Source organism: Rhodnius prolixus, unplaced genomic scaffold (genome assembly GCF_049639745.1).
Source record: "Rhodnius prolixus isolate KJV_2025 unplaced genomic scaffold, Rpr scaffold_6, whole genome shotgun sequence".
Taxonomy (NCBI): domain Eukaryota; kingdom Metazoa; phylum Arthropoda; class Insecta; order Hemiptera; family Reduviidae; genus Rhodnius; species Rhodnius prolixus.
Window position 1 is genome coordinate 19,355,823 of NW_027411634.1, and position 27,460 is coordinate 19,383,282.

Here is a 27,460-nt window from a genome sequence, read left to right on the forward strand (position 1 = left end):
AAACAAAAATTCTTTTTTTGTTAGGAATTACAAACAACTTTAAATACACGTTACTTTATTAAAAAAATAATTAAATAAATATAAACCTGTATCAACATGTCCTAAAACACAAACAACAGCCGCTCTTAATTCATCTACACTTCTTTTCTTTTCAGCGTTTTCTTGTCGTTTTTTAATTCTTTCAATTACTTTTTCTCGTTTTTTTTCAGCATCAGTCTTTTTGTTTTCATGTTCCTCTTCGGATTCAGTCTCACTTTCGCTTTCAGTTTCATCACTCTCTGAACTTTCTTCTGATTCTGTTTCTTCTTTCTTCGTTTTGTTAACTTTTAATTCAACAGGCTCTACTGAGGGCTTAATTTCCGCTTCTTCTGAAAAGTCTTTATCTTTGGAAGATTCTTCTGATTTATCTACAATAAAATCAAAACACATAAAAAAGGATGTAAAGTAGATTTCTTTTTATATAACTTACAGCAAGAATATCTGCTTTAAGGAACTCCAAATGAAACTGCGAGTAGTCTTTTTAGGTGAGAAAACTAGTCCTGAAAACAGTTTTATTTTACGAACATTTACTGTATCGTTGATTTTACACGTCGTAGCAAACATGTGTTTTGTGCCCTACTTCGGTGATCATCAGAGGTTTAACTAAAAAGAGAATTTGACTTTAACAATGTTTCCGTCACATTTTGAACTTGCTGACTATTATTATAAATTGAATTAGACGCAATGCGTTTATGATAAAAATAATCAGTTCAATACTGTGGCTTTGAAAAAGCTGTAAGTTATTTAAAATAAAATAAAATAATAATAATGGAGTTTGCAAAACAATAATTACCTTCCTCTTTATCAGACTCCACATCCCACGAATCTTTTACATCTTCATCTTCTTCTAATAAAACTGGAGATGTTGGCACTGGTTCAGTTGGCGTTGCAGGTTGTTCGTTTGAAGTATGGGTGTCTACAATTTCTAAATGAACATTTTTTGGACCATCAAATTGTTTTCTTTTTAGTTTAGTAAAAGGTTTAGGTTTGGGTGCCATCATTTGTTGATCTTTAGAAGCACCTGGTCCGCCAGCAACTCGCATAGCTTTCATAGCTTCAATCAGGCCTTGGGCACGTGCACGATCAGCTTTCTGTTTAGAGCTTAATAATTTTCCTTCCGCTTTCAAACGTTCTTTTCTTTCTTTTTCTTTTTGCTTTCGGCGCTCTTTTCTTTCTTGTTCCAGACGTAACTTTAGGGAAACAAGAGTATTAGGAATAATATAATTATTTTCTCATATTGTAATTGACAAATTCTCTAAGGAATAAGAATAACCTGAATGTTATAAGAAAAACATTTAGTTTCATTAACTACCTACCTATGCTGAAACCATAAATTTGAACGCCCCTAATAAACGCATAAAATAAATTTTTCCAAACAAGCGTTATAAATAAAAATAGAAGATTTATCTACTTCTAGTTCACTGCCAGAGCTAAGGGAAGTATGTTGTCAGTTTAGAAGCAAACAATTACTCTCTTTTATTTTTTAATTTAAGACGCATCAATATTGAGATGACTTCAGAGTCATTGGCGCCAGTTTTTTTTTTCAGTGCACTGTCGGCCTTCGGACAGATTCTTTCGTTACAGAAAATATGGTCCATTGCCGGTCAGTGAGCTGTAGATTAGATTAGATTAAATTAGAGCGGCCTCAAGGACTACGCCACCGCGACCCCTATGGATCTATTGTGGCTCCCCAGCTTTAGAGCTCACCCTCCAGACTTGTCCGCTTAATCAGTCTCTTAATTCTGGAGAGTGGCTCCTGGGTAAAGCTCCCCGGCCTTGGTTTTTCCTCCCCGAGAAGTAACAACCTTAGCCTTACAAGCCCCTCACACTGACACAACACGTGCAGTGCCGTTTCCTCTTCTTCCTGACAGAACCTACAAAGGCTATCATCTCCAGCTGGAAGGGATTTGCCGACACTGATGTTAGGTTCTTCACGGATAGCCAGGCTGCAATTAAAGCTCTGGCCTCTCCTAGTAGGAACCAAATTTCGGTCAATTCTTGTCATGCTGCTCTCAATTTGTTAGGAGCTTTGAATACTGTTTCGGTTGCTTGGTCTCCTGGTCATTCTGGGATTCCGGGTAACGAACTTGCTGATGAAACAGCAAAGGAAGGAGCTGCGTTGATAACAATGACTCCTCAGCCCATTATCCCTGTATCCTATCGACGTTGTAGAACAGAGGTGGAACAGTGGATTTTGAAAGAACATCGGAAACGGTGGAGATCCCGAACTGACTGCCGCCAGGCTAAGGAAATCCTTGGCCTGTCAAGAACGGATATGGTTGGTTTTAGCAGGTCCCGGATCCGCCAGTTGGTTCAGGTGTTGAGTGGACATGCGAATTTAGCATATCATCTTTTTAAATGTGGCCTAATCCAGTCGCCAAATTGTGCTGGCTGTGGTGAGTCCGATGAAACTGTGAGGCACTTTGTTGAGGTGTGCCCAGTTTATTCTAAAACTAGATTCCTCGTCTTCGGAAGGTCAAATGTCTCCCTACCGGAGATTGTAGCATCTGGTAATCTTAATGAACTTTCTAGGTTTATTCAGTGCACTGGGCGATTGAGTCGTCAAGCTCCCTAGTGTCCTGTTGCTACTTTGTTAGGTTATTATATTAGCATCTGGTAATTTTTAGCCGGATTTGTTTTTAAACCCCGGTATCTCTCATGAGATGAGGGGTGGGCGGGGAACAATGGGCATCAGGATTGCCTGCGTTCCTTCCCCTCCTTTTTGGTGGAACCGCCCGTCTTGTACAATCTAATCTAATCATCTGCCAGGCCCATGCGATGCATGTGTTTTCTGAGCCTGCAGTGGCCAGTTAATAGGCCTACAATTATCCTTATAGCCCCACGGCCTTGACGGATTAATTCTGCGGTCAGCCTCGGCGAATAGCCTCTGATGAACTCCTTCGCCTGTCTCAGCCCAGTGGTGGCAAGCCACTCCCGTACACTCCCGCTCCCACACCCTCTTCCGTCTTGGAGCCATCTGTGTACCACATCGAATCTCCCACAACTGGGGGTCCACTTCTCCAAGCCTCCCGGTCCTCAATACAGACTTTAAAAGGCTTGTTGAAGTTATATTTGGGAGTCATAAAGTCCGAAAGCAGGCCCAACAGTGAGTTGTAAGAAGCTCCCAGAAAGAGAAAACATAAGGGCTACAACTGGAGCAAAAATTTAAAAACTTATTCGTACTTTTATTTACAAATTATTTTCACTGATATTTTTTTAAGCACAAGTTCTTCTTTTCAGTATAGTATAATACAACTGAAACTAAACCGTACTTAGAAAAGGAATACATCGGATAGATTACAGAGTCAATAAATAAATTTGAAGTTAACATTTATCCAGTAATCCCAAAATAATTCAGAAAAATAAAAAATCAAATAAAAGTTAAACAAAACATAAATTCACAGAAAATAAAACTCAACAAAAGAAATGCTGAAGCAGTTTTCGAGAAAATGAAACAAAATTGAAAATTATTCATCAATTCGCATTTGGGTTAAAGATTCGGATTCCTGAGTTTATAATTAATTTATTTTTTAATTCTGTTAACCGGGGACCTTTTGCGTTAAGCTCAAACAGATTTTTTTGTTTCCAGGAACTCTAAAGTACTCCCAGGTTAACCGCTTAACACGATTCTTTAGGGAAGTTCTTGTCCTGAACTAATGGATAAGAAGTACCTTTTACATAGTGAAACATTTTCAAGCAAAAAATGAAAAATATATTATTAAAGAAACCTGTTCTTGTCTAGCTCTTTCTGCCTCCTCTTCTTTCTTCAATTTTTCTGCTTCCTCAGCGGCTAATCTTTCCTCTTCTTCCTTTATTTTCTTTAGAGCTTCTTGCATGGCTGCTATAGCCTTCTTCTTAGGTTTTCCAGGTTTTTCTTTTTCTTCCTTTTCACCCTTCTTTTTCTTTTTCTTCTTCTTTTTATCATCATCGTCTAAAATTGAAAGGTCATGACTTCATTTCTACTCAAAAATGATTACACCTAATAGTGAACGAAACGCATTAAGTTAAAGGGAGAATAAGAAGGGAATATTTTATATTACATAAATTATTATTTTTGGTAAACATAATTTTTAATAAAATGTGCCGACTACTGTTTAATAACAACAATTATTGGACAAAATTTGTAATGATACCCCAGTGAGGGATCAATCAGAACCTATTCGAAATAAAATAACGGATACAATTTAGTTAATAAAATATCAAATAATTTTTATATCAACCTGCTTTAAAAAATTATTAAATTTAATAATTTCTTATTCACTCAGGAAAGGTGGACAATAACCTATAGTTAATAACCTATTAATAACCTATCGTTATCTGTACTAGCAAGCCACACCATCGGAACTCTTAGGGAATCTAACCTGCAAGGAAAGAAACTTCTTCCAACACTTTCCCTGAGTTTGCAAACGAGGAGATATTTCCCATTTAGTGTTTAGATGAGGCCTAATTATTCTTATTGCAGATCCCAAGTTTGTTGCTTTAAATAAGTAAAGTTTATTTTGATTATGTTTACTAACCATCATCTTCACCTTCTTCTTGTGGATCGACTAACTTATCTGTTAATTCCTCAGCTAGCCCCGTTGGTTCCGGTACTACTTGCATAATTTCTTGCTTCTGTGGTTCAGGAGCGCCAGCAGTTTGTTCCTAGATAAAAGCAATGTTCATAACTGTAACCAATAAGGTAGTACACATAATTTTTTAAATGATAAGAGTAATGGTTGGCTTTATCGGTGATTTTTAAAAGTAGTTTGGGGATCTATTTTTCATTGATAATTCTTCCCAAGTTATTATTATTGCTTTTTTAATTTAAGGCACTTTTTTTTCACAATTTAATAAAAGAACAGAAATAGAATAACTCTATCAAAATTTAATAAAATAACAATTTAATATAAAAACTAATTTCATTTTTGTTTAATAAATATTAATATAAAGTTAAGTAGGAACTTTAAGCTGAATATTATCATTTCTATTATTTTTGAAAACAATTCTGGTAAACAGTAAAACTAAATTTTGTCAACAATCTATTAGAACATTTTTTGAAAGTCTTTTTTTCTAATTATTGTAATGTATAATTTCGAAACAAGAATTAGTAGTTTTTTAAAACTCTTCTAACTACTCCTTTGGGATGGAGAAATTTAATCCATAAATAGACAATTAACCACCAAAAGAAAGCAACTGGCCAGGTTAGACTGAGTTTTTAAAAATACAAAAAAAGGTTACGGACAAGGTCCCAACTGGTGACACAATACTATCGTAGAATGCCAAGGTAGAACATAATAAGGGCCGACATCCTACTTAAAACAGTTATGCGGATAATACGAGACTTAAGCAAGATTTACAGATCATCTTGGTCTCATAAGATTGATTCGCCCAGTGACTGCATGCCGATCTATAAAAGATACATCTCCTAAAGTTGAGTAGCCAGTTATAGAACGAATAATGCGTTCAGTGTGGTGTACTTTGGTGATAAAGTAGACATGTGCGGCAAAGTCGAAACCAAATGACGGAAAGAGAGGAGGCATTTAACGTGTAACTGTTCAAAAGAGGTTTCGTCAGGAAATGCATGTAACCAATAACCGGGAAGGAATCCATGTTTGGTTTCCCGAACAGAGTAAGGATGTCCTTGATAGTTGGAGATTAAAGGTTACTGCAACAAACTGAGAATACACTGGAGGATAACATTGGAAGTCGAAGAATTAATTAGATTGGATATGTATCAATGAAATCTCAATACACGCATGAAATGAAATCAACGAAACTGGAAAGATCAACCCCCAATTACGAACTTTGAATCTCTGCAATCTTAACAAATAATTCAATTTTTCTTAACTAATTGCTTCATTTCCTTAATTTCAAGAACAAGGACTGAACAGTTTGCCTGCAATGCAAGTGGGCTACGGAAACTACAACAACACGAGGATGGAGAAAGTACACATTACTTTGGACGCTAAATTACTTCCAGCAACTTTGAAGTCGGAAAACCCTAGTAAATCGAACGAAGAAGTAAAAGTAGTTTTAGATTTTTTGTGAAATTTATTGATACAATACCTTTGTCTTAGCTTTTTCCGCTAACTTTTTTTGCTTTTCTCGTTCTTTCTTCTCTTTCTTCTTTTGTGCCGCTGTTTTGACAGTCCTAACTTCATCATCTGCACCTTCCACATCGCCATCACCTTCCTCTACATCCTCTGATGGCTGTTCCACGACGTCCTTCTTCTTTTTCTTTTGCTTCTTATCATCTTTGACCTCTTCCTTTAATTCCTCTTTAGGAGCATCCGACTTTGTCACTACTCCTCCAGCATATTCTACTTCTAGTTCAGCCAAGATCTTTTCAAGATCTTCATCATCCGATTCTTTTTTCTTCTTTTTACTCTTCTTACTACCTATTTAAGGGAAAAAAAAAGTATTTGTTAAAAACACTTCGTAAGTAATGCGCAATAACAGTTGTAAAACATTATTTGAAAAACAGTAAGAGCATTTCGCAACTGCTTTTTTAGCTAGAATTTAATAGATAAAATATAATTTTCTACGTTTCAATTGCTTTTTCAAATAATTTTCAATTACATAATACAGGAAAATTTCAGAGGGATTTCAACTGGCAATTTGCCCTGGTGCACCTAGGCTTGCAACGTTACTACTTAAATAGATATGTTCGCAGTATTACAGGAATTTGTTTACATTGCTAATATTTATAATAACATTACACTGGACAAAAAAAACATGTAAACAAACAGAAAATAAGTAAGTGATTAACTAGGGCTTGGAAAAAATCCCTCCGCCAGAGGTAAGGAGTTTTAATGACAAAAACAGTTGTGATAATAATACACAAAAATGAGATAATAAAAATCACAAAATGGAAAAAATGAATAGTATTTTAAAAAAAATTGAACTAGATAAAATTACCTTTCTTATCATCTTTCTTCTTGATTGCTGGTTTCTTTTCTTCTTCTTCGACATTGTCGCTTATGTCGTTGTCCGAAGCTTTATCCTCTTCATCTCCATCTTCATCATCTGATATTGCTAGAAGAGCAAACCTAGTCTTTTCCTTTGCCGGAGCAACCTGAATCTCTTCTTCACCATCACTATCAGTTAATGAACTCTTCCGTCTAGTTTTCTTATTTCCAACGCCGGTAGTTTTATTCATTACAGAGGGCATTTTAATCTCTTCTTCATCGGCTGATTCTGATGTTTTTCCCTAAAAGAAATAATATTAATAACTACAACCTTAAAATATGAAAGAAAAAAAATACTATTTGCTAGACTATAACTACCTTTCGTTTTTCTTTTTTTCCTTTTGAATTAATTCCGACATCCGGCGCTTCTTTTGTTTTTTCTGCCTCATCGTTCACTTTATTCTTTTTTTTAGATTTCTTCTTTTTTCCTTGTGCTTCATCTTCGCTTTCTGAATCTACTTCAACATCTTTTGTCCTTTAAAACATAATTTGCTTTAGCGCTTATTTTTAATGTCAAAGTATTTCTTCCAGAAAATCCTTTTTATATACACATAATTGATATTTTCTTATAATTATTTACCATGGTACTTTACATGATTCAAAGATGACTACGGTAGAAAACAAGCGGAAACATAAAAAATATAAAATAAGGAAACTCGTAGCCCTAAAAGGTAAAAAATAAAGAACAACCCAAAAAAGCACGGACGTTAAACTAACTACAATAAGGCGGTGCTTAGTGTATAAGGATGCGAATGCAGAAACGCCGATTGAATCCGAAGCATTCTCCACAAAAAAGTCGTTTAGGTTATTATGAAAATGTCGGCTTTGTAAAGTACCTAAATAAAGATTATTTTTCATTTTGAACTTTTAGACTTTTCTGAAATCTGTAATTACAATACACTGACTTCATTCAAAATGCGAATACAGATCATTGGGCACTAGAAAAAAAAAAAATTAAGAACTAAAGAGAAATAGCTACAGCATTTACGAGCCAATACAATTTTACCAAAAAACGAACACAACTCACTTAATAAAACTCCGTATGTAGAACTACACATGTAGCAGCAAAAGCTTACTAAATAAACAGTACCGGAGAGTCTAAAAATTCTTTAGGATATTTAAATCGCTTTCCTTTCAACTGCGTACCACCATATGGTGCAAGACAAAAAAAAAAAAAATCCCCTAATAACGTAAATAAGGTTTTAAACAAGAATATAAGGATGTAATTAACCAAACATTCTCTTAACTGTAATTATGTTCAAAAAATAAGATACATATTTGAAAAAAAGAGGCATAAGGCCTAGAGTTAGCTTACTTTTTCTCTTTCTTCGTTTTCGATTTTGAAGTAATTTCATCATCAACTTCCTTTTCAACGCCAACTTCCTCACTAAGGATGCAATTCAACTTTTAAGAAAGTAATTCTGATATTCTCCAAAAAGGCAAGAAAAACAAATAAGCATACTTTTTTTAAATAAATGAATACCAGATTTTGAGTGTCAAAAGCGTTCGACACTTAGAAATTCATAGATTTCATTTATCCAAATGTCAAGAATACAATAACATAATTTAACATATTATTATTCTGATGTAAATCAAATTAAAATAGTATTAAAGATATTTAAATATGGCAAAAGGAAGGTTAAAATTGTTTAGGTTAAGCTGTGGGTAACTATATAAAAGGAACAGAAAACTTACGCATTATCATCATTGTCTACCTTCCTTCCTTTCTTTGCCTTGCCCATATTGTTGCAGATTCAAAAACTAATCCGCCCTTACAATATATAGTTTGAAACATTAAAAAACTTAAAAACTAATCACCACTTTTAGTAACGAAACGTGAAATTAATTGTGTTGCCACTGCCACCCAACAGAGAGTACTACAACTACAAGTACAGTAATCAGCTGAAAGGCAATTCATTGATTCAGTGTTAGAATAAATATAACTTTTTTCAAAAATAAAATATAATTTTAGAAAAATTTTAAATGTAAATAAATATTTGATAAAACTTTGGGATATTCATCAGTTCAGCTAAAAGGATTTTTTTTTTTTAGTGGATTATAGATCGTTTTATGAGTCAGTGTCCTGGTAAACTTGTTTGTAGTGGGGTAGCAAGGGTAGGTCAGTAAAGAAAAAAGAAACGTAAACAAATCATTTGAATGTCGTGGGCTTTGTATTTTTTTTAGTTTGCATTTGGTTTCCAACAGATCTCAGTGACACATGTCCCAGGTATGGTGCGTTGCTTAAATGTAAAATGTCACAGATATTGAAATCAACAGTAGGGCTTCCGCTCTATTTCGCGACGCCTAAAAGTAGGTTAGGTGGTAAAGCTAGTTGTGAGTGTCTGACACCGTGTCAATTTGCCCTCATTTTGGGTATTGCAACAAAATGATTGCCAGGAGGTGGAATGTAGGACAGTCAACTTACAGACAACCACAGCCCAATTTATAGTCCTACTTTAAAAAAAAAAAAAAAAAAAAAAAAAAGGAAACAGCAGTTCAGTTGGATTCAGCGGGGTGAGTAGTGACTTACATGGCTAATTATTGATTTATTAATTAATCTTTTGTAGGAGTTTGCCCTTGTGCAACTTGATTTGGGATCTATTTTACAAACATTTATTTATTTTTAAATAGATAAATATAATGTCTGAAACTGAATTAGCTTGTTCTACTGATTGCGGGGAGCAAGAAGTTGATTCAAGAATGCAGGTCGATTTGAATAGCAATGAAGAAACATGTGATAACGATGAATCAAATCAGGTTGTTGAGACAGGTCTGAACACAAATTATGATTCTTCTGACGGAGCTATTCCAATGCACAGGTATGTTCTAACTTTTATTCTAAATAATAATTACACTTTGCCCCAATTAAAATCTACCGATACAAAGATCTTTTCATTTTAATTTAATGTATTTAAATTGACAGAATATTTGATTTTTTCACTGCGTAAGTAAACGTATTTAAAATATAAATTAATCTGAAAAATTGTTAGTAACACTGTATTTTTTTACAAGAAATGAGTGCAAATATCTCCTTAATAATTTCTTAATAGTGGAGCATTTCTGATCTTATTAATTGATCGTGTATACTATTTTTTTCGTAATTCTTTGTAAAATTCTTCTTAATTTTTTGAGTGACTTGATTTTTGTAAAACCTTTTTACCTATTTTTTTTGTTTAACTCTCGTTTTACATCAATATAATAGTACGAAGAATGATTAGTAGTACATCCCCAATCTTATTTTGCCAAATAAACAAATTTAGGCCATATCCCCACCCAGTTCCAGTGCTTTCTGTTTCGAAACATTCCTAGTTACTTTGTTGGTTACGAATATCAAGAAGGGGATAACAGCCTATGTTGTTAGACAAATTTCTTAATAATGGGGACATAATGTTTCGAAACAAATGACCCTGTATATATTTTACTCTGATTGTTCTCTTCTTTATTATAATACAAATAGAAATTTGTTGTATATAACCTTAAAAATGTTTAACCTTAACATAATTAAATTTCATCCTATTTTTGTTAAAAAATGTTCTCGCTAGGTGTGAAGGTTGTGATTACGAAAGTATGTCTCGTGGGGCATTAGCACGGCATGTAGCATCATGCCGTTCTGATCGACATCAAGCGCCCTCAACCCCAAATTCTGCCAGCAAGATGTTTGAATGTGATGTTTGTAACATGAGGTTTTCTAATGGGGCTAATATGCGCCGTCACAAAATGAGGCACACTGGTGTTAAACCGTATGAATGTAGAGTTTGTGGCAAAAGGTACGTTCTTCAAATTATTTTGTTTATTTCGTTACCATTTTTTGGTTTATTACCTTCCCTCACTTTAATTTTTAAAATTTAGTTTTCACAGGAAAACATGTTTTTTTTTTTATAATCTCATAAATTCAAAAAAATATAGATTATACTGCTTCAAATTTTTTTCGGCTTTGTGGGAACCGTCATCATAATTTTCCTTCTACACTGTCCTTTTAATCCGATTCAAGTGATTTCAAAAACGATTCCTCAAAGCAACATTTGACAATTAATAATTCATTTAATTTAATTACTCTTGAAATAATATTTTTTGGAACTCTCTAATGCGATCCCAAACACAAATCTTAGTTATTTGTAAATATGTTCCCAACTTGTACGTTTATTTATAATATACATAATCTGTAAATTTAAAATTGAAATAAAGCAGTAAGAAAAAGCTGTTTGTCTCATTTAAATCAACTTTTAAATTAAATTTAATTTAATTGTAACTTTTTGATAATGAGAATATTAAGTGTTTTCAAGAAAAAGTTTATTCAAATAATAAATTTTTAAGGTGCACTGTAAAATCTTGTTTTACAAAATTTCTTTCTTATTCATATAGGTTCTTCCGAAAAGATCATCTAGCTGAACATACAACCACACATGCAAAGTCATTGCCGTGGTCATGTCCAATATGCGGAAGAGGTTTCCAAAGACAGATAGCAATGAGAGCTCATTTTCAAAATGAACACGTTGGAGGAAATGAAGGGGTCAAATCTTGTCCTCTTTGTGCATATAGAGCAACTAGTATGAAAAGTCTTCGAGTGCACTTTTATAACAGGTATTCTTTTTTTTTTCCAGTTAATGATGAGAGAGAAGTCTATGCATATTTCCATAATACAGTTTTCGTAGAAATTACCAAGGTAAATGAAAGATAGAAGATTAGCGAATGTCTGTATGTGTCCTTAATACTTAAGTATTTGTATTAACAAAATAAAAATATGGAACTGAGAAAAGCAAAAATTGAACTAAATAAACAACTTTTGGAAAACATATTTTATAGACTGCAAAAGCTGAACTGAGGATTAATAGAAAAAAACGCATCGAAGTATTTTTATTTATTATAGTAGCATGAAATTTAGAAGAACGTAATTTTATTAAAAGCGTTGTTTCTATCAATTCTTATTTCCAACCTTTTTTGTTAAACTAAGTTTATTTTTTTTAAATAACATTTGATTGCAGACATGGTATTGATTTGGATAGACCATCAAATGGCTTAACTGGAGATAGAAATTTGGATAACGCTACTCCACCTATGCATTTTCTTACACCTCATATTGAATTGTCGCTACCTGAATCGCCTTTTTCACCACAACAGGTGTATTTCTTTTTAAGTGATTTTTTTATTATGTTTTCAAAAAATTTTTTTTGACTAAACATTGTGTTAACCATTATTCAGGTAGGTGAATTTCACACAGAAGATAATCATTTAGAAAACGAACCAGAATCACCGCGTGGTTCACCAGAATCTGGTGATTCCAATACGCCTTCATCAAGCCTTGAACAGCAGATAACTGTGAAAACTGAACCTGGTGGTGGCCAAGACGAGGATGATATGAACGTTATGAAACCTGTAAATTTGACAACGAGACCATCGCCTTTGAAATGTCTTCTAGGAAATAATGGTGGTACCAATCCTACAACAAATGGTACGATCACAGTGCCAGCTATACAGATACCTCCACGACACCTAGACAGACCACTTTGCCGTCATTGTGGTATCCATTTTCCCGATCGTACATTGTATTTTATGCATAAAGGTTGTCATGCTGAAGGAAATCCCTGGAAATGTAATATTTGTGGCGAGCAGTGTTCTAATGTTTACGACTTCAATAGTCATCTATTAAGTAAGAATCATCAGTAAGTTAATGATTTTTTTTTTGTTTTTTGTTTAAACTCTTCCAGCATTATTTCAAAACATTCTTTTTGTTGTAAGTTATTGAAACCATCATTCCGGTTTTTTGTTTTCCATGAATAGTTTTTAAAAAAACTAACCAAAAAGTAATGTTTAAGTAATTGACTTTTAAGGACCACAATATTACTATATATTCAAATAGTATAATATAAGCAACTATAATTCAAATCATAGTCAATAACAACAATTACTAAAGTTTGCAAGTGCAGTAGCCCGTTCACTAATAAAAAAAAATTAGTTAATATCCAAAACTAAATAATTTGCACCTAAATTATGGGAATAATCGTTATTTATTTCTAGCAACTTCGTAAAACAATCAGATATCGATTTCATTGCTTGTTTTCATTAATAATTAATTAAAATAATCATGTCTACAAATATTTAAATATATTTAAAAATTTGGGCACTGATAATGCTAACAAGGAATATGCATTCATTATTACTGTTAAATATTAATTATCATTAATGTCCTTTTAATTTTATTTTGTTTTTAAAAAAAGTCAGAGGGGCCGCTGCTTCTTGTGTGTAATTTTTTGCTTGCTCAGTGTCTTATTAATTCGCCTTAGGTTTAGTCTCAGCTAAAAAGTAGTTGAGATGAATTGCGTACCTGCCAAAAAAACAAAACAAAAACATCACTTATATATTAATCTATATATATTTGTAAGAAGAAAAAAATAAGTTGCCATCACAGCTATTGTAGTATTAAGTAAACAAAGAAAAATAAGCGGGAAGTTTTATTAATTAAGTTATAATAAACTATCATTACAGAAGTTTAATTATCACAGTACATTCCTGTATATTTTAATTTTATTTTCTTGGTCCAGCTAAATTGGTTCGAATAATTGTATGCTCAGACATCATTTTGAATAATTCATTATCCTATCACAATATAATTTACAAAATTACAAAAACTGCTTAATATAGAATTGAATGCATATCAATTCCACCAAATATTTATTATAACAAGTAAGAAAGTAATGAGCAAAAGTATGAAAAGAATCATTGATTTGTAACTCAGATTCTAAGATTCTTTAGAAGTCATATTTAATTACAAAGTATAGTGTATGTTTTTTTTTAGCGAAAAGTTTTTTTTGAAAGTGCATGTTTGTAGGGAAATTTGCTTGGAGCTTAAATCTGGTGTCTGTTTTGCCACTCCCATCGCATCCATGACAGGTGACCCTAGATTTTAGTAAATATCAGTTGGAAGTGAGAAGATTCGTTCAACAGTTTTGCGCCATATTCACTAAAACGAATCCAGTGGATTTGTTTAAACGTTGCAACCTCTTGAAATGTTTGGTTAGTTTTGGGTGAGCTTGATTCATAAGACTATTACTTCATAACATCATTATTATTGTTGAAAGTTGTTGCAATGCCGAATAGCTCTATTAAAGCCTGATAAAGCGCTAACCCCTCTTCATTCTAACGCCCTCCACAAAGTTAAGTTTCTATCCCTAAAGCAGCCTTCCAATATCGCAATATATTCTTGTAAAAAATCTCCAATAATTCTACAAGCACTTCTACTAGAAAGAGATTATACCCGAACTTGTGCATCCAAATTTTGATAAAAGGGGCCTAGTTTCCTTGCCAAAACTTTTATAGGAGACTTTCACGATCTCTCGGATTGATTTTCCTCGGCTGATATCAGTCTACTTTAATCTTACTTCAGTATTTTTCGTTCAACCTTACAAGAGCATAGCAACTGTCAATCTTTTTTCATCAGTCCAGTACATCCTTTGTTACCAGGGTGAAGGTTGCAATTAATTTGGATGAGATTTAGAAAAGCGTAATTTCAGTGACCTAAATATTTGTGTACCTCCCTTTATTAAAAAAAAAAAAAATAAAATAAAGTATATTTGTTTAGAAAAAATAATAATGCAATAAAGAAATATGTAGCCAGTTTTTCAAATTGTGTTAGTAACACAAAAACCGTTATGTGTGTGGATTAACTCTGGCTTAAAAACTAAAAATTGGATAAATTTTATATTTTGGGTGACCTGACGGAAAGTTAGGGATAGAAATCTTTCAGTGGTTGTATCACTTGACTTATTTTTTTTTCCAAATCTGTTTCAATGAGTTTTTTTTTTTAATTTTGTGGCGCACATTAGACACTTGGACTTCTTGAAACATTTTCCAGAGAATTTCTTTTAATACCGTTTCCGTTATGATGAAAGGGGGTAGAGATTTTCCTCGTTATCATTTCAGTGTACAGTCATACACCTAGGAAAGGTTAAATTTGTTGTTAACATACCTGAAGTGTCTCTTTCTAAACGTATTTTTCGCTAGTTTGAGATTTTTTTTTACAAAGATTTTCACTACTAAAGATTTTCTTATACTTTGAGTATACGCTACACACAGTTCAAAGTTTGTATTTGAAATTTTTGTTTTTGTTTTAAAACAGTTCTGAAGGAAGGGAAGGTGTAAACTTCCATTCGAAGTATTATTTCATCGTATTGTCTGAGGTTACATTACTGTTACAAGTCGATTTTCTTTCTTACAAGCCGTGTTTGAGTATTAACACCAGATTTTTATTGTTTACAACTTTAATTAAAATTTCTTTACTTATTCATTAAATAAAAGAACTTCTTCAAAATATATGTCTAATCATAAAATTATTCAATTATTAAAAAGTTATAAAATAAAAATTTGCGTATTAGTCACAGAATTTAGTAAACAAAAAATAATTGAATAACTGATATTCAGTTTTTGCTCTGTAAACTTTCTGTTTTGTACAGTATTTTATAACGCTTACATATTAAAAGGGGAAAAAAAGTGTGGCTCCTAGAAATTTAACTATAGACTTATTTTGTATAATTTTTGTTTTCATAAAACGTTTTTGTAAAATAAAAATAAACAGTAGCGTAAATGCTAAATACTCGTTAAAGGAGCTCGTCAGTTTTTTTTTTTTTTTGTTCCAATTTTCTTTATTTTTAGGTATAATTTTTATAATAATAATTTTGTCAGTAGAATATTTAGCTTGTTATCTGTGGACATGTGACAAGTTACCAAGACATTCTGGATTTTTTGGACAAAGATTATTTTACACACAAGTACAACGTATTATTTCAATAATATTTGTTACCATAAATTAACAGTTAATTTTTTATTTATTTAATTCATTAAATTGTATAAACTCATAAATTTCAATTTTAACTGCCACAGATAGCAAAAAATAAAAAAGCAAATTTTATTTAAAAGTAACTTCTTTTTATAGTGTGATGTTAGTTTTTCGATTTTGTTTTTCTTTTTTTAACTTATTGTATACCGTGTACAATGTAGATTCTAGAATAATTATTTTATAAAACAAGAATGAAAAAAAGATATATACAAAAAGGCACATTAAAAAAATGTTTTATCTTATTATAAGACCAATTATACAAAATAAATTTAGTCGTAACTATAGTTAGGCTGGATTGTCAAGAAATTAAAACATGTGCCTTCTTTCATTCATTTACCATTAAGTGCTACTTTTTAATATCAAAACAGTGCCTATGTAAATATTTTTTACCATATTTCTAATATCTAATTAACGTTGTGACAAACTATGAGGAAAAAAATAATGATACCATAATTGTCAGGGATTTGTTCAATTTATCCAAAAAAAAAAAAGAAAGAAAATAATTGAAAATAAAAAAATAATAATAGAATTATTTTAATTAAAAGTAATGTAAATATTGGCATAAAAACGAAAATTATTTATTTTACATTTATAAATGCGCATTCCAAAGAATATTTTAGAGTGCCTTAAGCAAATTCTGGACCTCTTTATTTTTTTAAATATTTTTCTCCCTTAATTATTGTTTAAATTTTAAAAAGGATAAAAAAAAATTAAACACAAAGATTATACTAGTTCCTACAATTTCAACACGATTGCATGCGTTTTTGATTCACAAATCACTATTTAATTTCAGTAGTTAGTATTTTATTTTGTTTTGATTGTGGGTACCGGAGCTCAATATGGATGTAACAATCTCACATTCCACTTATTTATTCCAAAAAAACAAAGTTTTTTTTTTTAAAAAAAGTAATTATTCTTTTTTTTAGAGAGAGAGAGAAAGGAAAAACAATCAAATTTATTTATATGTAATTTTAATAAAAATAAGATATTGTATATTTTGTATTTTGTTTCCATAACATCAACACTTCATTTTTTTTATTTTTTTAATTAAGGGTGGTAGTCATTTGTATTTACCTATCAGAAGAAATAATAATTTTTTTTTTCTCAACAAAAATAATCGTATTTTTACTACCTAAATTCCTTAAAATCCTATTTGAAATTTCGTTCTAGGTGGAAATAGATTAGTCTCCTGCCGATAATTCTATTTCATCATTTCTCGGCTGAAAGGGTGGCAACATTGTATTCTGATCATTGCCCCTGATGTATTCAGATAATATAATGTGCAGGTTAGAGATAAATATAATAACTTCTACGAGATGTACTTATTATAGTTAGATGAGTTGAATTTGTCGCAAGCAGGATTAGCCTTGATCAAAGGGCTTATCGATTTTAAAGGAATCCTTTAATCTGGTAAAGGAGATTTCCATCATTGCTAGGGCTAAACATTAACCTTAAACTAAATTTTCTAAATAAAGACAGTAACTGTAAAGATTATCTTCAATTATTGCTCGTGTTTAAGAATGACGAAGTTTGCAATGAAAATAGAGATCATATAAACTCCCTAAGCGGACAGAGGAGAAATTTTAAATTAATGCTGTCAATCAGAGATGATGATTCTTTTCAAAATAAAATTACCAATTATAATAGGCCTATGAATAAGTATAAAAATGAAATCATGTTTTCTTTAGAAGGCCAGAAGAATTTATACTGAACTACCTCAATAGAAACTCCACAAATTTGCTCACCTTGCAAAATAGATTCTTATTTATTATAATACCATACTCAAGGTAAGATCTTGCTAAAGATTTTTACAGAAAAATTACAAGCGTTTCTTAAAACGAATCGAAACATTTGAAACGATTCTGATCGTGCTAATAATTTTAAAAAATTCCAATGTACAGCCAAAAGAAGTTACACCCAAATCCTTTACTTATTTTAAGAGACAGTCATTAAACAATTCCTACAGAATCTTGGTGACTGTTCCCCACTTCCACTTTTGTTTCTTCTTTCTTAATTCCCCCCGCTAAGCTGGGCCTCTCCTTCTTTCAGTCAGCGAATTTCTAGTGTCTATTTCTTTTTCAAATATTGATTTTTATAGGGATTGCAACTTGTATCGTCATTACAAAAAATAATTCCCAGTAAAAATTAACACATATCTTACTAAATCTTATTGTTATTAACTTTAATTGTTATAAATTTACATTTTTTATACTCATTCAAGTTTCAAGTGTTCTTTCAACTTTGTTTATCTTGTTCTTTTAGGACCACTCTCACAATTTCTTTATAATTTCTTATGATATTTTATCATATTTGTAATAAAGTTTGTTATTTTGCTTTACTTATTTCTTTTTTCTTAATCATCATTATATTAGTTTCATATTTTATCATCGTATTTGCATTCATTCCTTTAAGATTTTAATTTTTATGTCATGAAAAATAAGTGAAAAGAACTGGACTATTAATTTCAACTAACGGCCCTCTTATGCTACCTAGTGGCGAACTTAAAAACTAGTACAGAATTTTAGTTTTAATTACTACCGCTAGATCGCATAAAAATGCACTTAAGACATTGACCAGTTCAAGGAGCCTACTAGTAAAATAATTAAAAAAAAAAGAAAAAAAGAATTTTAATTAGTGTATATTTTATTCACTTAAAAAAAACAACAAAGTTACCATCATTACTTCTTGGTTTTATTATTTAGGATTGACCTGAATCTTCTTGAAAAAATACGTATCAATTATGTAGGCGTAGATAATTTTCCTTGAGAGAAAAATGGGCCGAAGAGGAAATCTTTCTACAGAAAATTCTTGCACTTAACCTGTTCTGTACACATGCACTTTCATCGAGCATTTCCTGAAATAAAGCGTCTGTTAAAATCCTTGCATACAGATCTTCTTCCAAATGTATACAGAGAATGGCCTACCATATTTCATCTTTACTCTAATCACCGATTTAAACAAAACTGCTAATGTAGTTACATCCAGTGGGAGTTAAGTTATCCAGTCGGTCAGTTTTCTGTCCACCTTTTTTAGATTCTATTTTAGCTAGTGTTTTGTAAATGTCCATATAGACTTGGCGTGTTTGTTAATTCCCCAAGCATTCGAGTAAATCAATGAAAACTGAGTTATAATAAATTTTAAATGAAAGTTGTGCAAATAATATCGGTATATTTGCACTAAAATTATGTTAATCTTGAGTATCATATTACCAAGATTTTAGTCACAACAAATTTGAGAGCAGAATTAAATAATAAAAACAGAGAAAGAAATATTTATTCTATTAAAGTTATTACTTTAAACAATAACTTTACATTTAATAATGTACTTGCTCGGCTGAATTAGATCTGATGATAACATTGTCTGAAGTTTTCTAGTCGTTCTAGAAACAAAAAAAATTAGGATAACTTATGAAAAAATAATTTTCGCAGGTAAAGGATAGGGTGATCATTTTTGTTTTTTTCTTTACAATATATTTATATTATTAATCAAAATATATGGACATTTTAAATACTAACATAATATGGTACACAAAAATAAACTTAGTAACACTTCCACATAAATCTATAAATTACAACAGAATATCATTTATTATAAACATTATGTTTAACATAATGTTGTACATGTTTAAAAGATCGTAAAATACAAATAAACAATAAAACATTAATATCGTTGTAATCTTTAAAACAGATTGGATCTGATAATGAAAATATTTTGTACAATTTTGTGGACGGAATAATTTCTCATCTTTACTATTGCTTTAACACAGCCAGTTTGTATTTATTTTCATCTATTCTATATATTTGTTTTTAAACATGTATCTGAATATAAACAATTATAAAGAATATAGAAGTAAACAGGCCAATAATGTTTTTCATTAACAGAAAGAAATATACATATTTCAATCTATGTATATATCAATATATATAAAATTACCTTAATAATAATAAGCGCTAATTGAAATAATCTACATAAATCTGTACAAAAATATTGTTTAAAGCTAACACAATGAGCAGCAAGTTTACATGGAGTGTAGAAAATTGCTACTAGCAGCATTTCTACAAGTAGTTTGTCTTTCTTTCCTTTTTTTTAATACTTAATGTTCCGGCGATAATCTCTCTGTAAAAATAAGAAATAAGGGTTTAGTAAGTAAGAAGTTTACCACATTGGGATCAAATAATCAAGATTTATAACCCAAGCCATATAAAAATGTAACTTAATTATTTTTCAACACTGTATTTTTTTTTGCTTTAAAAATTGTTTTTAAAAAAGGTTTGAAACATTTAAAGAAATATAAAATCAACAATTACAACGAATAACTGATCAAATAGAGAGCAGGTTTGAACAGAAACAAAACTACACACAATAATTGTATCTCTATACACTGTATTTGCGTTCGAAACAGTATAGCACGATACAGTTCACTTTGACTCTATTCAGAAACCTCTTTATATACAAGGATTTCTGCACAACAGGAGTTAGCGAAGGTTTGTTATTTTTAATCTTTTGTAGTAGCTGTGCTCGGCCACGCTTTGTTGTGTCTCAGTATGGTTTAATAGAACTACTTTGGACGACGTAAGAGCTAAGGATTATGTCATTTTGTGAATCAATCAAATTAGGAACGTTTTACCAGATCTCCTGGCGCATCTAAAAAGAAGATTTCCCACTACAATGTTGACATTTTGCATTATTTGATCGTAAATGCCATTTTGCTCAAGCATTAGCTTTCACAAAGCAATTCTACATCGAACGAAACAGCAGCTGATAGAATCGACGATGGCATTCCCAACTTTGTAAATGAGGTTTTATCTGGAAAGCCTGTGCAGTCCAGAATAGAATAGTGAAGCTAACAGTATAAATAATAAAAATTGAAAAATAACTTACGCCTATGTAATGCCATGTACTGCCTTATAAGTCTTGCAATTTCGTGCGCTTGATCCGTTTGTAATCTGGCTACCCTTTGTTGAAACAGATTTCCTACTTTTAATTCTAAATACATTGTACCACTTTCAGCTCGTACTTTTCTAGTTGAAATTACTTCTGAATAAGGAACTGTGGACAATATTTCCTGTAAAAATAAATAAAGAGTCCATTGTAAATTCACTATACAAGAATTAGATTAACTTTTATTGATTTTTCAACAATGCTGGTTTTCATCACAAGTAATTGTAGCTCAGTGTGAGCTATTAAAAGCAACTTACATGTGTAACAAGATGTAAAAAGTGTACACCAGTTCTGTTAAGGGCGAGAATTTGTTGATCTCCACTTCGTTTTACAGCAAAGAAACTTGATCCAAAAAGAGGCCATTTGCTTAATAATTCTGCAATCAAGAAAGCAAGCAAAGTTCTAAAAATGTTTTAAATTTATTGTATAACATTATTTATAAATTGAAGTAGAAAAACTACTTCTTAAGGAATCAGCCTAAATCACGTCTAGCACTTGCTGCCATTAAATGTCTTACTCTACCTCAAATTCATTGCATAATTGATAGACGACTACTCGCTGGAAGGCAGAATGGATATGGTTCTAAATTACTTCTCAAACTTTACTATAAATTCTTAACATTTATAGGAATAATGTTTTAAAATAAATACTCTACCCAATAACATCGCTTTTGCGTCAATACTAGTCATATTTTGTACACCAGCCGACCAAGCTTGTTGCACCATCTGTACCCAATCAGCAGGTCTAGTTTCTCTATAACCTAGTACTGGTTTTGGAAGTAGAAATTTTGTCTCTTTAGTTCCAGGTGGATGAGTCATATCAGCAGCTCGATGTAGCAGCGCTCCCAATTTACTCATTTCAAACTAAAATGTCAACCATATTTATTGTTATGAACAAAAAATCAAAATTAAGTTTATCTAGATTTATTAATAAGAACATACGATTGTATCTGGTGGAATGTGTTCGTTAGGCGCCACCAAAAGAAGTCCTTCAAGATAGTCGGGTGCAATCTGATTAAAAAGCACTTGAACGTACAGCTGATTTTCAAGATGTAATGGGAAATGCCATACAGAACGGCAGAATATCAAGTAGAACACCTAGATAAAATAAAAGAAAAATTAGTTGCAATAAATTAGAATACAATTAAAATAAAAATTCAAAATAATATAATATAGTATAATGCAACAAAAATACCTGTTGATTTTTGAATAACTCTGTAGTAACGTCAAGGATGTACTCTTCCCTGGCTAATGGCATGGTGAATGCATCGCCTTCAACAATGCAGTACAAAGAATATTCCTGTATTTCATTAGGATCTTCTACACCAATTAGTGAACACATTTCTTGTACAACATCTTGGACCACTGTGGTGGATTTAGTGTGCACAACCTAATTAACAAAACCAAAGATATATTTATTATTGTTCAAAATAATAGACGCTGTATAGCATAGAACCAAGGTCCCAGATTGTCTTCAAGTTCAGTTTTATCCATATAAATCAATAGACTATTAACCAGTTAACTGTTTTGGCCTTGTTGGAAAATGTGTCCCCTACGTGCGTCGTACAAATTAAGCGATGACGAATATAGTTGTCAAACCCAGAGTATCTTTGATATGAAACTGGGTTGAAATGAAATTACTTTTTTTTTCCTTGTATGTACATTTATTCATTTATTTATATTAACATAAATAGGAACCAAAAACATAAAAAATAAATTTCGTTGCACTCGAATATACTATTGTTGTTGATCTGGTAACAGCTTGCTACACACTGATTTACTTTCTTCGACTGGACAAAAATATTTTCCAAAATTACCTTATTATCTCAAATACGCATTCAAATGATAAAGTGTTATGAGGAAATCCGACAAAAAATCATAAAACTCGGAAAAACCTGGTGCCACTAAACAGCTCACTCAATACTCTCCTTGCATAAATACCAAATTGCAAAGAATGCATACTGCTGCAATTATCCCGAGTAGGTTGCAACATACTGACTGGTATTTATGGAAATGAATCCCTGGACCTGATGATAAAACACAAACAATTATGTAGGGAAATATCTTGGCAGGTTAGTAGCCCACCACTCAGCAATTTGGATGATCCCTAAATCCCTGCACATGAGCCCCCCAAAAAAAACTCCGCCTCTTGAATACAGGTAAATAGGGAACAAAAGGATCCTCATCCCGTTTTTTATTACCAGGCGCGCCACTAACTGCATAGTCCAGCCTAACACAATATATGAATTCGTTATTGATTCAGTGATTACTAATAAAAGACAAGGATACATTTACGAATACTAATTCATACTATATCTATCTATAAGTTCTTTTTATTTCGACATGGCCTCAAAATGTTCAAAACTTCTTGCAGTTTACGAATATATTTTAGTTTTAACTAACATTGCAAAATCAACTGCCAAAGGCCAATACTGAAAACGCATGTCGAATATACTCGTCATAACACAAAATTTTACACTTTTTTCATGACGAATATCTTCGTCATAAACAGTTAACTGGTTAACAAGGCAATGTAAGAGAGTTTAAAAGGCACGAAAGTAATAAGTAGAAATTTATAAAAAAATGTTCAGACTGAACTTTGTTGTTAATCGATTAAAAATCATCAGAATGCAGCTTTTAGAATCTGCGGTTAAATTTTGATTATTACCAAATTAACGTTCAATAATTAACATTTCTAAAAGATGATAAATAAGCCTTCCATATAGAGAAGGATTTTCAGAGCGCTTATCACCACTGCCAAAACGTCCTGTTGGAAGAGTTCATCCATTAGTAGTTTTCTTGCTTAATTCGAACGATATTTGATACCTAAAGTTTTGTACAGAAAACAACAGCTCGAATCTAAAAATACTTATTTTCACTCTTTCTTTGAAATCTTTTAGTTAGTAGAAATTATTTTAATGTTACTTGTTACAATGATAATACGAATTTACGTGCACGATTCTGACAGCAAGAATATTATCTAGCTTGAACATCTGTAACAATGTTTTACTAAGTAGGCACTTACAGTTTCACTGCCACCTGGTAGCCTGTACATTTGCCTTTTGGAGTTTCTGCCAGCGCTAACGGCTGTTACTTCTTCCACACTAGGCACATTCTTCCTTCCGCCATATCTCAATGTTTTCCTTAAATTTTGTAAACAGACGCTCGCTGTGCCTGGTCATTTAGTAATAAATTTAATCAATATCTTCGAATTAACTTCAAGGGAAGAAAATTTGGTCATTTTTTTTAAAAAGATAAGACTTTTTTTTTTACCGTGATATGCTCTTCGCTTATCATAAGCAGCAGTTTCAAGATATTTAATAAGATAAGGTTTAAGGGTGTCAGAACATGTGAAATAGGCAGCAACAATTGACAATAATCGCCAACCTCTTTGCGCTGAATCTCGTTTATTAGATGTTGTTTGTTTCATCAGCTGGCAGTAAACTTCATCTCTTAATGGGGCATGCTTATGACAATGCTGTAAGTAATTAAAAGACAAAAACCATATTAAATTCATATAATCAAAATTAACTAAAAATAAAACTCTTAAGAATACTCGAATACTTGCCATTAATATTGTATAAACACATTTAACTTCTGTTAAATCTGGCGTAGTTGGAAGGTCTCCCATATATCTCATAGCACATTCAAAACATTCTATAGCCAATTGATTCAGTTCAGGACCTAATTTAAGTAGTGATTCTGTTATTGGAGTATTTGTATATTTGACCAGATCTACTTGTTCTTTCCAAGTCCAATCACTTCCTTTTTTATGTCCTTGGAGGACTTTTAAAGAGCCAGTGATATTACCATCTGGTGTTTTAAGCATTTCAAATCTGAAAAAAAAGAGAAATATAACTAATAAATGTATGTATATCCGAATAAGTAAACACTTGGCTCAAAAAAGGTAGCAATAGTAAAGGTTATTAAATTTCTTTCACAGAAAATTTGAATATTTTGAAAAATTAGATCTCTATGATTAACTATGAAATAAGAGATGTAAACCATTTTTGCATTAATTCCTTAAGATTAAAAAAAATGAATATAAACCAAAACAAAATTAAACCCTTGCAAATGCAATACTGATGGTCCTAAATATGGCATTTGGCCATCAAGTCTCTGCAATTTATTATCCAGAATATTTTCTAAAATTGGGAAAATAATTCAAAAATAAAAGTTTCATTGCCTAGTAAACGCAATAAATTATTTTACCTAAAAATTAAATAATAAGAAATGTGACTTTTTTTTTGTCAGCCATTTATTAACCCAATTTTGCGAAGGCTTGACTACTATCGTCATTTCTAGAAGCACCCTTACCAGTCCGTATTAAATAATATGTTATTAATATTTAGTACAGTAAATTTAATATTTATGTAATTAATGAAACACTATTTGGAGTCTAGTTTAATAGCAAAACTTTCTGGTAGGGGGAGCCACTTTAATGGCCGGCTACCTTGACTAATTTAAGTTGGAAAACCATAATTTTATTGAAGAATTATTCGATATTAAAAATAATTGTCAGCACTTTTTTTTTTATTGCAACTTATTTTATTCAATCAAAGTTAACGTTCAAAAATTTTGAAAAGAAAACTTACTTTTCTGGACTTTTCCTGAAATGATGCATGGCAAACTGAAGTAATGAATGTTTGCCATCGTCAGAAACCTGTAATTGAGAAATTGTACAATTAAATAAGAATTATTACATAAATTAAATGATATTACTGAAGATTGTAAGAAAAACAATATATATGTATATATTACAACTGGTTGGTGATTGTTGAACGGAACCGATGGGGTAATGACTCGCATGTCTTGCTGCCAGCCTTTATGGTCTAATGCTTTGCTTCGTTCCTCCTGTTTAATTAATATTAATTTTTTATCATGTTACTTACACAAGTGTTACAGTTTAAACAAACTCATAATTAATTAAAATAATGCACAAAAAAAAAATAATTTAAACGAAAACTAATCTAAATTATGCGAAACAAGCGCAATATTTATTTATTGCATTCGTTATTAAGCTACAAAGCAGTTTTCTTTTTTATTTGTATTTACGGGTTCGTAATGTAATTAAATTATTCAAAAATAAATGAATAAAAATGGCAAAATAAACGTTAAAGATAACTGGGAGTAATTCCAGGGAGTGAACCTGAGTTTATTTTTTTAGTTTATTCATTTTTGTAACGGGAAAATATGAATGACGATTTTTTTTTTTTGCACAGAGGCTTACAAAATTCTGTTAAATTTAATAATTAGAAAAAAAGATTAAGTAAAAGGATTTGTTCAACACAGACCATGTCAATATCTAACAAATCATAACAAAATAACCTTCTTTCTTTTTAAATTTCACATAATCCAAACAAAATTACTTAACTTTAAACATGATTTAGTAAAACATAAATCTGTTAATAAAATAAACCACGATTTTTTTTATCTTATTTTAAAATAATTGATAACTTACAATCATTCTAGCTTGATGTAATTCCCTATTTATTGTAGTATTTGCTGTACCAGCTGCTTCTCTTACAAAATTATTAATAAGTATTTGTAATTGTTTGGCTCGATTTGTATAAAGTGGGAATCTTTCCCCAGAACTCAAAACTATATGTAAAGAGCCACCTCCTTTGCTTAAACTTGTATCAGCTATTTCATTTAATCTAAAAAGAAAAAGGAAAAAAAAATAGTAACATATTAAATAAATTGTGCTTGGTTTTCCTTACATGGTGAGTTAAAACTCTGAACAATTATTAAATTGGAAGGAAGAGTAATTTCATGTCGGAATTATGACTAATACCATTTACCAACAAACCTTAGTTCCTGTTTTATTATACATCGTCTTCTTATTTATTTTTATAATTTTTGTTTAATGAGCATACATTTTTCCATACACTTACTTTTACAATGTCTTGAAAAACTTTAATTTTATTAATAATTTAATTATTAATAGAACGTATTATAAGCAACTTATAATTTTTCATTATTATTTATTTTTATTACTTTATTAAAATAAAAATGACTTACTTAATACTATGTATAACCTTGAGGTAGTTAGAGTCTAATTTTGCTAGTCTTAAAGCCACATGGCTAACGGCTACCATTTGTGCTTCTGGAAATGTGTGTCCACCCTAAGAAATGAATTAAAATAAATAAAAAAAACTATTATTATTTTTTAAATAGTTATCCTATATTTTAGTAAAGAACTTACTGTTAGTGGAAATATTCTGGCAAAATAGGTTAACCAATGCCTGGCCATATCAACTACTGCTCTTTTTGCATTTGCTTTATGTTGTCCAGTTTGATAGTTTGTTAATGTTACACCATATTTCTCCAATAACTGAAACAGAATCCAAGATTTTGCTGGAAAAATTGTAGTAATTTTACATTATTTTTAATTTTCTTAGTGAGTTTTACCATTGGGTGAATTCTGCCCTCATGCTACAAACGCATTTTTATAAATCATGTAGTATAAACTTCACTAGTTGCAGAAATATAATGCAGTTATAAAAATAAGAAAAACAAAAAAACTTTTACGTTTAACAACGGGCTAAACATAGTGCTGTTGTACAATGATTTTATTTAAAATTACTAATTGTAAATGTTTTGCTGTGCTTAGCAAATCATAAAGTTAGATAAAGGGGAACTTTACATTGCGTATTATGACTTTAAAATGAGGATGTTTACATTCTAGACCAGTGATGGCG

At 31.2% G+C, this 27,460-nt stretch overlaps 3 protein-coding genes across 9 annotated transcripts in view; 1 reads left to right on the plus strand and 2 right to left on the minus strand.

The window, feature by feature from the left end:
• Positions 1-8,870, minus strand: part of eIF5B (eukaryotic translation initiation factor 5B) — an 89,937-nt gene extending 81,067 nt beyond the window's left edge. Inside the window, exons 1-9 of one of the 2 annotated variants that reach the window (XM_074142247.1) lie at positions 8,685-8,870; positions 8,305-8,376; positions 7,308-7,464; positions 6,940-7,231; positions 6,088-6,419; positions 4,557-4,683; positions 3,768-3,970; positions 833-1,229; positions 87-407 (exon numbers count right to left, since the gene is read on the minus strand). In XM_074142247.1, the coding sequence (XP_073998348.1) occupies positions 87-407; positions 833-1,229; positions 3,768-3,970; positions 4,557-4,683; positions 6,088-6,419; positions 6,940-7,231; positions 7,308-7,464; positions 8,305-8,376; positions 8,685-8,731 (1,948 nt within the window). In that variant the 5' untranslated portion in view covers positions 8,732-8,870. The remainder of the gene's footprint in view (positions 1-86; positions 408-832; positions 1,230-3,767; positions 3,971-4,556; positions 4,684-6,087; positions 6,420-6,939; positions 7,232-7,307; positions 7,465-8,304; positions 8,377-8,684) is intronic. The other variant, XM_074142248.1, reaches the window with a different exon arrangement.
• An 83-nt stretch (positions 8,871-8,953) lies between these two features.
• Positions 8,954-14,590, plus strand: LOC141461316 (uncharacterized). 2 transcript variants are annotated; one of them, XM_074142253.1, is made up of 6 exons: positions 8,954-9,503; positions 9,621-9,808; positions 10,532-10,756; positions 11,352-11,570; positions 11,972-12,107; positions 12,189-14,590. In XM_074142253.1, the coding sequence occupies exons 2-6, from the start codon at positions 9,630-9,632 to the stop codon at positions 12,651-12,653; spliced, it is 1,224 nt and encodes a 407-aa protein (XP_073998354.1). In that variant the 5' UTR covers positions 8,954-9,503; positions 9,621-9,629; the 3' UTR covers positions 12,654-14,590. The 2 variants fall into 2 exon arrangements, with proteins under 2 accessions (XP_073998354.1, XP_073998355.1); XM_074142254.1 differs by having other exon boundaries at positions 9,649-9,808.
• A 4,472-nt stretch (positions 14,591-19,062) lies between these two features.
• Myo10A (unconventional myosin 10A) overlaps positions 19,063-27,460 on the minus strand; it is a 208,194-nt gene continuing 199,796 nt past the window's right edge. For all 5 annotated transcript variants that reach the window (XM_074142245.1, XM_074142244.1, XM_074142243.1 and 2 more), the window contains 14 exons: positions 26,965-27,093; positions 26,781-26,884; positions 26,221-26,416; positions 25,521-25,613; positions 25,355-25,422; positions 24,328-24,595; positions 24,033-24,237; positions 23,785-23,933; positions 21,955-22,149; positions 21,702-21,857; positions 21,416-21,623; positions 21,018-21,136; positions 20,701-20,884; positions 19,063-19,935 (listed from right to left, as the gene is read on the minus strand). In XM_074142245.1, the coding sequence (XP_073998346.1) occupies positions 19,913-19,935; positions 20,701-20,884; positions 21,018-21,136; positions 21,416-21,623; positions 21,702-21,857; positions 21,955-22,149; positions 23,785-23,933; positions 24,033-24,237; positions 24,328-24,595; positions 25,355-25,422; positions 25,521-25,613; positions 26,221-26,416; positions 26,781-26,884; positions 26,965-27,093 (2,097 nt within the window). In that variant the 3' untranslated portion in view covers positions 19,063-19,912. The remainder of the gene's footprint in view (positions 19,936-20,700; positions 20,885-21,017; positions 21,137-21,415; positions 21,624-21,701; positions 21,858-21,954; positions 22,150-23,784; positions 23,934-24,032; positions 24,238-24,327; positions 24,596-25,354; positions 25,423-25,520; positions 25,614-26,220; positions 26,417-26,780; positions 26,885-26,964; positions 27,094-27,460) is intronic.

Bases quoted from the DNA above. Each gene is read 5' to 3' on its own strand.
- LOC141461316 (XM_074142253.1), top strand. From the start codon at position 9,630: ATGTCTGAAACTGAATTAGCTTGTTCTACTGATTGCGGGGAGCAAGAA. The intron at 10,757-11,351 runs GTACGTTCTTCA...TTATTCATATAG, and splicing joins TGTAGAGTTTGTGGCAAAAG to GTTCTTCCGAAAAGATCATC. The intron at 11,571-11,971 runs GTATTCTTTTTT...ATTTGATTGCAG, and splicing joins CGAGTGCACTTTTATAACAG to ACATGGTATTGATTTGGATA.